The sequence below is a fragment of the Xiphophorus hellerii genome, chromosome 22 (assembly GCF_003331165.1).
Source record: "Xiphophorus hellerii strain 12219 chromosome 22, Xiphophorus_hellerii-4.1, whole genome shotgun sequence".
Classification (NCBI taxonomy): Eukaryota; Metazoa; Chordata; class Actinopteri; order Cyprinodontiformes; family Poeciliidae; genus Xiphophorus; species Xiphophorus hellerii.
Window position 1 is genome coordinate 12278637 of NC_045693.1, and position 16191 is coordinate 12294827.

A 16191-nucleotide genomic window follows, 5' to 3' on the forward strand; every position below is an offset into this window, starting at 1 on the left:
TTTCCAAAAGCAATTAACACCCTGAACGCTCACATGCACTAATTATATGGTGGTTATATGTGTATGTATATGTAAATGTAATTGAATATTATTGTAAATAATTGAAATATCACCATGTTTATGTTTACATTTTATATATTTCCTACATTGTTTACACTGTTGACTTCTATGTACACGTGTACGGCGATAAATAATTAATTGATATATTAACAATATTTTAATCTAAAAGCGTGGGAAAGTGCTTCCGACTGCAGGCTGGAGGCATGGCGAGAGTCCGAGATCATGATACTGCATTTTCTTTACTACATATTGTTCTTTCTCTTTTCAATTTTTATCTTAAAGTAAAGTTTAACAATAAAAAACACCGCGTGCGTTTTTTTTTCCAAAAATAACTTTCCACTCACTGCATAGCGGACGACGATGAAGTGCTTAGTTTGTCATGAGTACTTTTTTCAGCACAACACCGGCTGGCCCGACACCGGCTACACAATACATGCGTCATATCCGCCTGCTTCTACATGAACTACGCTTCCCAGTACCCCTCTCTCTATCCGAGCTTATTTAGCCCTTTAGCCATTTCAAACAGGATGATCTACTTAGGAGCGTGTCCTCCGATGTCTTTTAAGCTACGGAAATGTGCATTTTTTTTGCAGCATCATTATACAAAGTTATTTGTCTGAGACAAGCGAAATGAAAAATCTCAAAACATTTCTAAATAGGTATTTAGCCAAAGTAGTGTACGTTTTCATACAGTAAGTAAACAACAACCAACTACAAAAGTTATTTATATAGAGACATTTTCAATATATATATATATATATTTTTTATTTTTTTTATTTTGTGGGGAACAGTAGCAAACAGAGTTCGTTGATTGTTGACCGCTCGCAGCCACTGATCTCTTATATAAATCTACAAAGTAAACAATAAACAGTTGATGCCATCTTGTGGTCAAACAAGGAAGTACAAGTATAGGTGTGATTAAAAGATGTATCACTTTGACAGTATTTTCAAACAAGTTTAATATAAAGTATAATGCATGAGCAAAATAAATTATTATAGTGGACTACGTTATAAACAGCACGTAAGTGCCCTTATAAAATGATAAAAAATTTATAGTTTGAAGAAAACGAAATAATCAATCCACAAGGACGTCCGCCTGACGTAGGTAAATATTTTCTTACCTAGACGATCTTTCGTGGCGGAAGCGTGTCTTAGCAACGCTCAATGTCTCTTCGTACTCTCAAAACCGCTACCCAACAAAAATGCCATCTTATTTTTGAATGACTTTAACCGAAAAATACATCTCTGAAACACAACAAGAGCGAGGCTGAAATGATTAAGGAAAAGTTGAGTTTTACGTGTGATGTACTCCTGTCACACCAACAGCTCGCATGCTGTGACTGTTACTGTGGTATACCTCACCAGGGCAAGAATGTGCTCATTTACAGCAATAAGGAGACACAACGAAAGGTTTGTTCACATTTCGTTTATTATGTGCAAGAGGAATTTAACTCAAACAACTCAGTTAAACGACTGTGACTTAGAACATAAATGTTATGGATGCAGTTTATATATGTTTATAAAAATCTTGTATTCTTCTTTACAGCCACTGCTACTAACAGGCCACCATGGTGACATCAGTGCCATGACTTTCGGAAAAAGAAGCAGTCCTGTTACCTTATGTTCTGCCTCTTCTGAGTATATTATAATTTGGGATATTCAGGCATGTCAGAAAAGACAAGAAGAAGGTAAAAGTAGTTCTGTGTACATAAATGTCTGCAGTGCAGTTCTGTCATATTTTCTTGCAGCTTTTGTAATGCTAGCCTATCAATTTTTCACAAAAATATTCTGTTCTTTCACAAATCTGTTTAGTAGTTTATACAGCCATATTTGTTTCTTCTGTGTCTCTTGCGGTCTTGGACTTCCTTAATTTTCAGTTTAAATAAACGAAATAAGTTTGTGTGCAGGTAAACTTGCTGCTGGAACAGTGATTGGTACTTTACTGGGGAATGTTGTGCATCTCTCATTCTGCTCCGATGATGAACTGGTAGCTGTATGCTCAGGAACAACTATTTATGTCCTCAATTCAAAGGTACATCAGTGTGGACACAAATAATATTTTAATAGTAATTAATAAACTATTCAACATGAATAGCTATGTGTCAAGAAGAGCACAAGCGCCTCTACAAATTTTAAGGTGCCTAATTTTCTTACATAACTCATGTTACAATTATGTCCCATGCATATCTTGCTCAATTTACTCTGAATTAATGTATTTTTAGTTTTATAACTACTGTAACAAATAGTCACAGACACTCGTATCTCTATTTAAAAGACAAATGTCCCATGTGTTGAATGTCGCTGGTATACAATTGCTCTTTACATCTGACTGTTAAAAACTGCATATTGTTGCTTCAAATCTGATTTTTGCTGTTGTCTCCTACATCAGAGACAGGAAGTGATTTTCACATTAAATGGCCACCTTGGATTTTTAACATCTGCAGAGTTCTGTCCATGGAACACAAATATTCTTGTCAGCACCTCAGAGGATCGGACTTTTAAGGTGTTTATGTGTATATAAGCATGACTACATGTACCGTTTCTTAAAGATTTCTTTACCTGATTTTTTTTTTTTTTCAGGTTTGGGATTTAAAAACTGGAGCTGTTTTCTACCAATCCTTTGTCCTTGGAGGTAACATACATTTCTATATAATATAATATTATATTATATTAGTATATAATATAATATTTATACTTACATAATATTTTATCACATATTTCTGTCCATATTGAAAAAATTGTATGGTATGAATAGAAATCATTTTTATAATTTTGACTCATTGTTCAGTTGACTGTAAGTTACAAGGTTGTTATTTTATTTGAGCAATTGAATTAAAATGGGGAACCTATTTATTAAAGTATGACTTAAATTCTATTGCAATTCTGTGACATGATGTGAAGCAAGCTGTTCAACCCTCCAATATGGCTGAAGTAAACACATTCTAAAAATACTTGTGGGATGAAATTCTTGCACAGTGATTTTAAAAAACTCATTACCAGTTATCAGACATGCTTAATAGCAGTTATTGCTGACAATGAGGCTCAGGGGATGATTACTTTTTATGTTTATTCTTAATGCTTTATTTATTGATTTTAATTTTTATTAGGGACTATGCTGTTTTTATAGTACTGCTTGTTTGTTCCAAGCAGTACTATGCTATCTTAATAAAGACCTTTTATCTTTATTAAGATAAAAAATAAAGTATTATCTTATTACTATCTTATCTTTTTCACATAGGGCTTGGTTGGTTTGGATAGTTTTTTCCTCTGACTCAAAGAAATTGTTGTAACAAAAATATATGTTGTACTTACTCTGGTTATCTTTGTCTTAGAAGTACTGTATCAAAGCATTTCAAAATAATTGAAAATAAACAATTCTTTAACCTTTTAGGGTCTCCTCTGCTCAGCGTGCTGTTCTTGGAGGAGGAAGAGCAGCTTATTACCGGCTCAACTGATGGACAAGTTAGTGTCTGAGAAGAATTATGCTGGCTACCCAAATATGAAGATTGAAAATTCCAAATATGAAAATTCCCGTTTGTTTTAGATGTGGTGCTTTTCTTTTGATGATGACTACAAATGCCATCTTGTGAAAAAAATGGACCTTCAAAAGATGGAAAAAAGATATGAAATGCGCCAGGACACTCTGAGCCAGCCACAAGGTAATACAACCACTTACTAGAGGAAGAGGGTCTTCAGCAGTTTTTTGCTTTAGGGATCTTGTGTTAGTCAGTGTGTGAAGTGGTAGGCCGGGGTGGTATTCCCAAAGTTTTAGGAAAGGAACCAACTGTAGAGGGATCAAACCGTAAATTTCCTGGGAAAGCCTACTCAATAATTGGAAACAATGTTCAAATCAATTGTCTAAACTTGAATTCATTGTGGTTTTCATTCTGGCTTGGGGACAATGGACTAGATCTTTATCCTTGCAGAATTGTGTAGGAGAACATAAGAGTTTAGTTGCCTGGTCCAGAACCGTCTTGTGATCTGGCGAAGGCTGGATGGATGGATGTCATTTTGAGAGGTGTATGTAACTTTTTTTGAGCAAGAGAATTTCAACAATTTGGCTCTTTTTATGTATTTCCAGATGTTGCTGAACAATTGGTTGCTAATAAAGTGGAGATCTCAAAGCCTGTCATCCAAATGGCTTCATGTGGCTCATTTGCAGAAATCCAGTTTGGTCAAGAAATGTAAGTAAAGACAGTGCAGCTGGAGTAGTTGCATATATTTGAGCAATATGCTAACGGTACCGTCATGTTCTCGATGATCTGGAAAATGATATTTGCCTGATGATATTTAGTTTTTCCATGTCTGGATAAGCATAGCAAAATTGTTGCATTTTCACACTCAGTCAGTACAGTGTATTGTACAGAATTTCTAAAAGTCATAAGCATGTAAGTAGTGATAATTACCAAATTCTATCCACCATTATTGCGATTTTTGTTAGGAAGTTCACAGATAAATGGAAATGTTGATGATAAGGTCTTAATTTTATTAAGCTCTCAGTGTGTTGTCTGCTTTTCTTGTTGAAGAGGTATGAAAAAGTACAAAGTCCAATGCCAGGTCTTACGGGGCTTATTACATTGTGTGCACACCCAGAGAAATACATCACATCAGGCCTCAGTCACACAGCATAAACTATTGCAGTGAGCTGTGACAGAATGTAGACACTTAAAAAGACATAACTCCATATTTTGTAGCCCATAGGAATGGAATTGACATTAATACCTCATTCCTGTTAGAAAAGCATATAATCCCGCAGCAGCAGTTCACCATCTTTACTTTTAATATAAACAGAAGCATAACTGTAAAATCCTTCTCTGTAGCTTTATGTCTCTATCCGGCTGCTGTGTTACTGGCTTTTTTATGGTGACCTTAAACAAACAGAAGTGTTTTCTTTTCTTTGGTTAGATATATAAAATGACATGTATGCAGTTGGATCCGTTAACTGCTTTATACCTCGCGTTTCAGCTCCATTACAGGACTTTTTGTATTTGTTAAATGGTTAAAATAACTATACTATATTTATAATGAAAGATGTCATCAGAATCAACACAAGGCTTTTTTGTTGCCTGAACATCTGACTTAGCACCTATGCTTATTTAGTTTGCCCTTGTATCAGGGAATGTGTCTGTTTTCCTCCATAAATAAAACATATACTTTTGAAGCAAATTAATTGGTGTAATTAACAAATTTATGTATGAAAATTCCACTCATAATAGCTGCAATTATCCCACTATGTAATAGAGCACATAGTGAGCTTCCACATAATGGTATACTAAAATGTAATTGCCCACAATATTGTAAACTTAGCATGTGGTCGAAATAGGATAAAATAAAGACTCTTTCTGCTCTGAGAGGCTTTCCATCTTCCTGGGTGTACACTGTCTAGACTAGACCGTATGTAGTCACAAGAGACTTTACTAGAATGTATAGTCTTGTGGTGGTTCTGTCTTGTCACTTTGTCAGTGCAATGAGTTTTTCTTTACTATGCGGTTTCGTTGTCATTCCCAACTAAAATGAAAAAAAAAAAAAGTTTTTACGGAAAATTGCGTAACAGTGGTTTTCCATATGCTTCTGTGTGGGCTCCTGCAGAGACAACAGCTGGTTTTGTGTAGGAAGCTCCAATGGTCTGTATGTGGTGGAGCTTGCTACCTCAGAACTCCTAATGGTGCTGTATTTCAAAGGTAGGCTGCTGGGGGTTTCATTTCTCCAGGTTTTTATTTTATTTTATTTTTTTTCAGAAATATGGCAATGAATACCGGATTTTAAAATACAACACAGAATTATAGCAAAAAGGTTAAGCACATTCAGAGCTATGGCTTTCAAACTACTGTACATGTACCAGTGGTGGTTTGTGGTTTTTTTTAGTAGCCCTCAGAAAAAAAAAGGCACAGTTATTTCCAAGGTAAACATAAACAAATGAAACTGAGCAACAATACCTAAAGAGACACATTGTTTAGTAGCATTGCTCTTTTGCTCATTGTCACATCCTCGAAAGAATGCTGTTGCTATTTCTATTCAATACAATACAGTGGGACTTGCAAATGAAAAGGCTTAGTGGACTGCTAGCAGTACTGTTATGCACTTATCAAATTTGTTTAGTTTCAAGCACTTTAAGAACATATTTGACAAAAGATCTCGTACAATAGTTTGTGTTTGACTACTTTAATGAATTACAAATATCCACAGTTGTCGATTTTGCCAGGCTTAATATAAAAGGCAACCCTTTTGGACATTGAGATTGGTGTTGGTAAGGAACCAACCTCTGATTGACCATAAATTATTTAATGGGCAAGAAAACATGTTTTCTTTTTTTTTCCCTGTTCATTGTTATTGCATGACATAGCAAACTAACATGCACGATATATGGTATCCCTGTTTTAAAATCTCAGTCAGTTCGGTGGTATTTGGAAAAGTCTTGTATTGGTACTTTTTATAAAATCCATTAGAACTACTGCTTTGTTAAGACAGTTTAATTACACCTACACATTCAGAACTGCCAGAAGTAGCTTGTAGCAAAGTTAACCAAGTGATGGTTTGAAAATATATGAAATGATGTTTTTTTTTATAGATAATCCCACCCTGAACATGACCATGGCTGGATCATGGTCAATCTGTGTAGGATCTGATAAATCTGTGAGTAATTTCAAAACAATGTTGCTAAACAATGTAAAGTTTCTATCAGACCGTACATAGTCACAAGAGACTTTACTAGAATGTATAGTTAAAGTAATTTAAAAAAATTACTTTTTAAATTTGATTGTTACTGAAAGATTTTTTTTTTTACTACTCAGATGATCGTTCTAGTGAGCTCTTTGTTTACTCCATGTGTGGTCTTGCTGGAGTTGTGTTTGAGTAACCTACGCAGGACAAGAGAAGAAGGTGGTTCAGGGTTTTCTGTTTTTCCAAGGTAAGCCACGAGTTAAAAGTAAACATTTACCCTCCTTCCTACCTACCTACCTACCTACCTACCTACCTACCTACCTACCTACCTACCTACCTACCTACCTACCTACCTACCTACCTACCTACCTACCTACCTGCTATTGAGGAGACAGTTAAATGTGTGTGAAATGTTAGTTCTTCCATGTTTGGCATCACTACAGTACATGTTCTAGGATTGTGGAAGTCTGACCTAAGCAGCAGTACTCCATGACACAAGAATAAGCCGTATTTATTGGTTCACCTCCTTTCTAAAGGTTCCTCTCACCCTGACATTTCCATATTATATCTAACCATTGCAGCCATCTGGTTTCTTATGAGTCAGCAATATCACGGTACTGTAAATTAGAGCGACTAATAATCCATAACGATGGAAAAATGCTGTACTCCACTGTTTCCAGTAACTCCGTGCTCCTGTCTCCCCTCCTTCCTTGTTTCCAGTTCTCCTCCACTGCTGGAATCCCCTCTAAATGCAGAGTTAAAGAGGAAGGAACCCAGCCATCCGAAAAAGAAAGGTTTGTTGTAGGTTTAATGTTTGAACACTTGTTTCTCTTTCTTTTAGTTTTTTTTTTTTTTAAGTTTCTCTGAAATAGTTTTCATACTTAGTTCTGATTAGCTAAGCCAAGAGCTTCTGAAAACATTTCCATTATCTATACACATACTGTATATAATGGATGAATGTGGTTCTGCTTCTTGTGTTAATGAGGCCTTCATTGCATTCTCTTCAGTTCAGATCTAAGTTTCATTGTACCATTCCTGTTTTTGTTGTATTTTTCTGTATGTCATCTGATTGGAACACTGAAGCTATGTGTCTGCGTGTGTTGAGGCTTATATGTTCTTCAGAGAGTTTATGCTGAGAAAGCCAGTCCAAGCTGGATTCTCCACAGCTGGAGTGGAGGGATTTGCCAATGTACGACTATGTAGGGGATTTTATGTATAATTGAGAAGTGCTGTGTGACTACAACATCAGAGCAAAAAAAAAAAAAACAACAAAAAAACAGCCCACAAAAGTTTACAGGCTGCCATTCTTCCCCATGAATCTCCATATTCTTAAAGGTATTTGCAAAATTGCAGACAAATTACGCCATAAACCCCTGAGACTCCTGGAAAGGAAAAGGTTTTTTCATCGTACGTCTGGCACAGATCTGAAGGAGCTCTTTCAAAAGAGCTGTTAGTGCAGATTTAGGGGCTATATCTCATTTCATACTATGAAAAACCAGGATGAGCGACTTTCTAGCACAATTTTAATGATCTGTCATTACTTTTTTTGTGATTTACAATATTAAGTGTTCACTGAGGACAGTAGGCTAAACTAAAGGTCTAATTTGTAATATGTTGTAAAACTTTGCAAATTCTCACAGCCAAAATTGTAAAATATGACCAGAAGTTTCCCAAATCAAGTTCAGTGCGCTACAACTGTTCTTTTTAACATTTTATCGCATTATAACCAAAACCGTTTGTGTATTTTATGATAATCTTGCTGAGCAAACTTTTGCAAAGTACATTACACTTTCAGATGTAAATCATGTTTCCTTTTGTTTCGAATTTATCATTGGACTTGTACGTGAATTACCATAGATAGCCTCTCACACACATTTAACAGTCTCCTCTAACTACCTTGAGACAGGCAACTAGACAGACAGTCAGACTGATAGATAGAAAGCTTTATTATCATGAGTACATGGTTTAAATGTGCATGTACACATTCATACAGAGCCTGTTATGAAAAGGTTAGTTTCAGTTACTATCTGTAATGGATTTTTATTTTTCCAGCCTTTAAATGATCTTTTAAACATTTTTAAACATTAGATTTTGGATACATTATGAAAGACCATATTTAACAATATAATCCTTAAACAGAGTAAACTTGCTGTTTTTCGGTGTTACCGCTTTAGTTCTACTAATGATTATTGCTTTTGTTTTTTTCTCTAGATATGACATAATAAAAGTCGTAATCAAGTTACATCACAATCTGCTATAATTTCTTTTAGATGTAACCACTTGGAAATTTGTCTGAGACTCTCACAAGGCTTTAAATGGCTTCTAATGAGATGTCAGCTTAAATTATGTGAATTTTATTGCCTTATAAAGCTAAATGGCCATTTTATATCAGTAGGGGGTCAGTGGAGTTGTTCAGCGATTCCAAGGAGTTGCATTGCCAGGCAGTCTTTAGTCTGAAAAGGTTACTTTTTTTCCTCACAAGATTTTGGATCAAAAGCTTCTTTTTTGAAACACAACAGAGTAGATAGAATTGCAACCTTAAAAGAGGTGCCTTGTTAAGTCTGTTAAGGTGATCTTTGAGTTTTAAACTTTTGAGGGTCTGTGGTGATACCATTTAAAAGCCTGGTTGGTAAAATAAAATTTATTTTATTCACAAAAATGGTGTAAAAGTTTTTTTCAAATGAAAATTGATATAACTGAAGTAAAAATTAATCAGGATTATGCAGAAACAACAATGGACAAAGGCATCAAAAACATTTTTTTGAAGCATGACATACCAAAAGAGGCTAAATTGAAGTTTAAATTTCAAATGTAAGATGAGTACCTGTTAATGTGATGCCCTGCATCCCTAATCAGGTGAATAATCTTCTTGTAAAAGGTGAATTATGTGCTGACATTATATAAAATACTTGTTCATATTTATTCTTACTGTTCTAAGTGTGATGGTTTCAATTTAATTGACTGTCTTTGTTGCATGCATTTGCAAGAAGAAAGGTTTTTAGTAATCCTCACATATTTTAACAGCTGTGGAAAAAGTGAGCTCATTCTAATATAATAAAGGCATTGACAAGGAACAATGAGGAGCATAAAACATCCCACAGGTTGTGGCTGTTCTCTTAATGCTTGGAGCACTGTGAGATCATCCAGTGCTTCTGACTCACCTCTTTCTTGTATAATCCAGGAAACCTGCTGTAGAATAACAAGTTAAGGAAGAAATGTTCTGCCTTTTTTTCACAAATTCACCTAATCCTGTGGTCGTAAAGAAATGGCTGTAAGCATTTTTCGTCAATATACTACAGAACTGTGCAGAGATTTTCTTTTAAAATGTTTCTTTGAAAAAAGTATTTAAGTTCAAGTCATTTCAGTAGGTACAGCCTATCAAATATTGGCATTCCAGATTCTAACAAGTGAAAAAAGTACTAGCTCATTTCTTTTTGAAAGATTTTGCTCTTTGCCAAATATTAATACTGGATAAAACATTTTTAACAATAAAAACGTATCTATTGAATATGTAAATACTTATTTTACCATGCCAATTTCTTCTTTTTTGTTTTCCCTTTATACTTAATTATCTCAGCACATCACTTTTTAATCAGCCAAAGATAATCCTACTTAAAATGTGATTTATTTAGCAAAAAAATAAAATTCATGGCTGGTTCAAGAAGAAGGAGCTAGGAGAGCAGAAAGAGAGTGAGAATGTGAGAGAAAAGGGTTCCAGGAAATTATGGATCTTAAACTCCATCTGTTCCTATCAGCATCAATTAGCTGGAACTCTGAAACACTGACAAATTAGGATCAATGACTTTTGGCTGTAACATGCAAAAACCAAAATCTCATGGTGGTGCCTGCCGTCAATGCTTGGAAAGAATAGGTTATGAAAATGTTTTTGTAGCCAATCTCTCACCCTTACCTGTAGACAGAATATCCACTGTCCATTGAATCTACCAGTATGTTGATTTTAAGTATATCGCTCTTTCTTTGATCTTGCTCCTCTTTTGAATGTTTTGCTAGCATGTTCTTTTAACCATTCAAATTACAATGAATTTAGCCCATAGATAAAATAAAATTATTCTTTATTTCCTTGTTTGTTAAATACGATTATGTCTTTATACATAAAGTTTACATAACTTCATAGGTTTTCTGTGAAAACACTTGTAAAGTATAAAATGTACAATAATTAGCCCTGTTTGTCAGTCTGTATCTCATCTGAGATGTTTTTTTTTTTTTTTTTCAAAGGAGGAATAAAGGAAAAGCCGCTAGTTTTTCACTCAAAAGTGAAGTCATCTGGATACAACACCACCCCAAGGTATGATAAGGTATCTCAGTGCACTGGTTATTGCGTGACATATCTTTTATACACTATTGATGGTCTAAGAAACCTGTTAAAAATTACAGCTGAAATATATTGTGATGAAACAAATAGTGTTGTGATTAGGGCCCTGAAAATAAAGTATGATTAATTGAATAATTGAGTCGTTGCTTGATTGGTTATATTTCTCTTTATTTCTCTATTTCAGAATGACTATGTTTTCAGCACAAACCAATGCTCAGAAGAAAACATCACCTAAAAAGTCAATGAAACATTTGTAAGCAGTGTACTCTACTGTTTTTACTGTGCGTATGTGTATGTGTCACATAAGCTACAAAACATGTTTTTGTCACTTAGGGGCTTACTCCATAGCAACTACCCAGAGGACAGTGCAGCACCAACTGAACCACATACTGCTCTTAACATTGCCAACAAACAAGTCTCATGCCTTCAGTATTCAGGTGAGTTACTGATGACAGCTAATTTTGACAAGACATTTACTTATGCCAAAAGACAAGTCGCAAGAACATTGTGATGCGTTAATGTCCTTTTTTTTCTGGGGTCTGATTTTTTGTTTTTTATTTGAATACTTAGCTGTATTTTTCAGGTATTCTCATTTATTTGACCTGTATTGTCATAAAATTATAGTTTGTTGTGTTGTATTTTGTATAACTAAATAAAGTCTAGTGACCTACTCCAGAGTGCAAAAATGGGGATCATCTTATACTAACTTTCTTTATTAAAATTTCAAACTGTCCTTTCATTATCTAACGCTTGATTCACAAAGATTTTTCAATGAGTATTTACTTAAAATCAAAGCTTGTTTGATGGCTCCTGGGAAGTAATGAAGCAGGTATGAGGTGCTTAAAATTTGACCATTGTAGTGTATAGTTTCATTTACCTTTCTGTGACAATACCTATAAAATTATTAATAATACAAACATGACTTAAAATTTAAACTTTATTGCTGAATTTTTATCTAGATTAAAGTAGATTTTACATCTTAAGAAGTAAACTATGCTTTTCTTTGTCCATTCTCCACTGAAAGGGTGCAAACACATGAGCTAATCATTTATGAAATATAGTATTTAATAAAGCTCCACTATGACAACAACAAAGCTAGGATTTAAAATAATGAGACTTTTTCCAGACTGAACTCTTAGTTTGAAAATAACTGATCCAAAAATACCTCTAAAATAAATCTGTGGTTCATTGTATTTCTCAGGTGATGGAAAAAAAATCCTGTGTGGTCTTGGCGACCGCTCAGTATTATTGTACAACTCCTGCCTTACTGGTAGTCCAACTGCATACATAGGTGAGACATGATCCAAGAACGGTTATTTTCTTCTTTGCTGTTTTTAACCTTCACACTCATTGTAATGTTTTCTTTCTGGAAGTGGATTTGTGTGCCATTTTTAACTGTTACCTTTGATAACAGCAATAGATTAAATTATTTTGAAATAAAGTTATTGCTGTTATCTATTAAGCAATTAGCACTTTAAATAGTTATTGATTAAATGAAAAGTATCTAATACTTAACCAATGCAAAAAGGCCTACTTTATCCTTAAATAAAAAAGTATGCTTCCTTATTGAACAAATATAGCTCTGAAGATGTTACATGTAATTAAAATGTGTTGCTTTACTTCACATTTGGTGGTTTTGCAGCTAAGTTATGACTGACAGTTAGACAGAACATTCACTATCCGATTTATTTAGTAGACTACAGCTTCAATTTTGAAGGAAAATGTCCACAAGAAGGCAGCAGAGATAAAGGACAGAAGTTGAGGTGACATGTAGGTCAGCATGAACCTTCTCTCTTCAGCCTGTCTCTCTGCCTGAATAGTTCCATAAAGGAAAGTTGTGACTGTACACTGATTTACCAGGTTCATTTGAGACTTGGGTTTTGAATGTAGGTCATGACAAGCCAGTGACCAGTGTGAGCTGGAGCCTCTGCAGACAATGGTGGCTGAGTGCAGCAGAAGATCTATCATTACGGATCTGGACCAAATCCACCTCGGAGCCTGCCATTATCTTGGTAATAAACAAACAAACTTGTATTTAATACACATCACTTGCAAACTTTCAGAATCTTAAGCTTTACTCACTTGAGCCCTATTGAAACATCACATAATCTTTTTTGTTAGTTGTTTTTGTAATTAAAACACTAGTATATAAAATATGTAATGTGATATGTCACTGTCATGCTGTAAAAGCAATGCAAAATTATTTTAGTCAAATAAAAAAATCTGATGGATGGATCAGACTGGGGCAGACATTCAACTTTTGACATGACACTGAACATACAACCAGGGGTTGATGATTTAGATGAATCCAAATTCTATTTGTATTTTTAAGTAAAATTAGGAAGGACTTTGTTCTCCCAGAGGTTTTCCCATGTCTGATGCTAAGTACCCTTAGTGTGCGTCGCTCTGTGAATCTCTATCAAAACTTGGCTTAATCTATGCCAGGGTTTCTCAGTTCTGAACAACTGCCCTACATGTTTTAGGTTCTTCTCTTCTCCCACACACCTGACTTGAATAAGTGGGTAATTAACAGGCTTCTGCAGAACTTAACGGCATGGAGATGAGATTATGCAATCATTTGTATCAGGTGTTCTGGAACAGAAACACACCTAAAATATGCAGGGCAGGGGTACTTGAATACTGGAATTGAGAAACACTGACAAGCCATGCGAATGTTTTGTATGTAGCGAATGTAGATTATAAGACATCTTGGGAACAAATGGAAGTTTTTTCACAGAGGAAAGGAGAATGCTGATGTGAGACAGATCTACATTTCCGTAGTTTAACAAAAAAGAAATGTACTGGATTGACTACAACATGTAATACGTGGTAATGTTAGTTACTAGGCTTTAAAAATGTGTCAAATTAGTTACAGCACATTGTAAATGACAGTGAAAATTAGCACATAGTGAAAAAAGTGTCCCTGAGGAAGATGTCATAGTGTAGTTTATACCGATATTTTCATAAAAATGCTTTATTGGAAAACAATTATATGTCATATTTAAATATGACATATATTGATCTGAAGTGTTTAAGTAGAGGGAAAGTGGACTTCCCCTCTTGTTTCTGAGAAAACCAAAACCTGAAAGGTGGGTTTAAAACTGTGCCTGGGATCCAAACTGACAATACATTTTAGTTGTCCATTAGTATAATATTGAAGCCAGTTTGATCAGAATCTATTGTTATAATACCCATAAAGTATGTCCTGATTTGTATCACATTTAAAAGTTTTGCTTGTTTCAATTTAAGAACAGATATTTTATTAAAAGATTAGGTAAGACTACAAAAGAAAAATGAAGTTCTCCTTTTATATGCAGTAGATGTCAGACTTTCTCTCTTTTATGTTTTGCTTAATTTTCTGTATTAAAGATTCCATTTTATTCCAGCTTTATTTATAAAGTTCTTTAAAAACAGCAAAGTTGACCAAATTGCTGTACAACCTAACCAGAAATAAAAAGAAGCAATACAAATACGATAACAGTAACTGTAAAAACCAACACTTACCGTGAAATATCTACCATTCAAGAAAAAAAAAGTTTTTGTTAGGGCTCTTGTTATTTGATTAATATACTATTTAATATCCAAGTGAAGATATTGGTGTGATATTTATCTGTCTTACATCTTTATTTATCTTTCCATTAGGGTGACACTATGTTCTCCAAACCCATTAGAGGTGCTCAGTTTTATTATCTTGACAAATTTCTAGTCCTAACATCTGGACCTTCTATATACTTGTACCTGTATAATGTGGACCTCACCCGCGATGATGTAAAAAGGTAATTACTATGTTTTATACTGTGTAAACACATACGGTGACTTGTAAAAGTTTTCAATTGTATTATTATTATTATTATTATTATTATTATTAAGTTGTTCAATACATATACCACTTCCTAGATTTTTATTGGTAAAGAAAACAATGTATCGCTTTATTTTTACGTCACCATTAATAGCTATGTTGCCTTAGTAATGTAACTGTACTTAATCACAGTATTGTTAACAAATAATGGCAAATATTCTGGTAGACAGAAGATGGTTTTTACCATCCTCTGTCTACCAGGTTTTAAACAACCTCTTAAAGGTTTAAAGGTTTTTACAACCTCTTTAGGAGCCAGGCTTTATTGCAGGAGAAGCTCGGCATTTTTAGTTCTACCGCAGACACTGCTGTGCTGACACATTAAGACAAAACTGCTCAGGTGCTCACTGCAAACTGTCAGGACGTGTCTGGAAGCACATACAACAGAATGATGGACAGCATAAAATAATAATAAATAAATTATGTCCTATGACTGTATTTGACTACGACCTTTAAGAATAAGGTCATGATATTATTATTTTTTTTTTCATCAACTTGACTAAAAATTATATTATTTTCTTAGATATAAGCAGCGGAGCATCATCAAACTGGCAAGTTGCTTAACGCCATCAGCCTCGGACATCACAGCCCTTTCTGCAGTCAATGATTTCCTCTCAGGTATCCTTTTTAGGGTTTTATAGCTCTGGCATCAGGAAGTGGAAAGGTAATATCACGTTGGTGCTGGCTGAGTGAGTCTACACGCTTTCCTCAGAGAATCTGGTCTGACTATTTCCATGTAAACCACAACAATCTCATAAAGACTTTGCACATAGCTTAAGGGCTTCCACTGCAGATTTTAGTATTTAGGTGTCCTTAGATTTTTTTCAGGAATGTCTGCGTTCCAGTCCACTGTTAGTCTTTACAGCACATTTACTCACTCCAGTAACTCACTCCACAGAATTTGAGTTGGAATGGGTTTGTTCCTGTCAGAAGCTATTTTATATCACAGTGCTTTCTCAAATGAACTCCAAATAAAAATGCATGTATAGTGATAGCATCAAAACATGTTTTTTCTTAAGAACTTTGGGGGGAAATTTGGGGGATTTTTCACATTTTTCACACAATTAAAACAATATGATGTGAAATTACAAAACAAAATTGTTCAATTCCTCTCTGCCATGGACTAGAGTCTTGTCCAGTTTGTATGCCGCCTCTTGCCAAAGACTGCTGGAAATAGGCACCATGGTGACCCTGCAAGGATAAACGAGGATAGACAACAGATGGATGGATGGATGGATATTTAGTGTGAAACACATACAACCTAAAAAGTAGTTTAGTGAAA

At 34.6% G+C, this 16191-nt stretch overlaps 1 protein-coding gene across 6 annotated transcripts in view; it reads left to right on the forward strand.

Moving 5' to 3' along the window:
* Positions 1-1190: 1190 nt before the first annotated feature.
* The window catches only part of wdr27 (WD repeat domain 27), a 36647-nt gene continuing 21646 nt past the window's right edge, over positions 1191-16191 (forward strand). For 4 of the 6 annotated variants that reach the window (XM_032553998.1, XM_032553999.1, XM_032554002.1 and 1 more), the window contains exons 1-19: positions 1191-1470; positions 1607-1748; positions 1968-2092; positions 2450-2563; positions 2641-2692; positions 3452-3522; positions 3605-3719; positions 4142-4244; positions 5650-5741; positions 6629-6693; positions 6852-6967; positions 7441-7514; positions 10957-11026; positions 11238-11306; positions 11387-11490; positions 12255-12344; positions 12944-13065; positions 14696-14829; positions 15433-15527. In XM_032553998.1, the coding sequence (XP_032409889.1) occupies positions 1333-1470; positions 1607-1748; positions 1968-2092; positions 2450-2563; positions 2641-2692; positions 3452-3522; positions 3605-3719; positions 4142-4244; positions 5650-5741; positions 6629-6693; positions 6852-6967; positions 7441-7514; positions 10957-11026; positions 11238-11306; positions 11387-11490; positions 12255-12344; positions 12944-13065; positions 14696-14829; positions 15433-15527 (1891 nt within the window). In that variant the 5' untranslated portion in view covers positions 1191-1332. The remainder of the gene's footprint in view (positions 1471-1606; positions 1749-1967; positions 2093-2449; positions 2564-2640; positions 2693-3451; positions 3523-3604; positions 3720-4141; positions 4245-5649; positions 5742-6628; positions 6694-6851; positions 6968-7440; positions 7515-10956; positions 11027-11237; positions 11307-11386; positions 11491-12254; positions 12345-12943; positions 13066-14695; positions 14830-15432; positions 15528-16191) is intronic. The other 2 variants (XM_032554000.1, XM_032554001.1) reach the window with 2 other exon arrangements.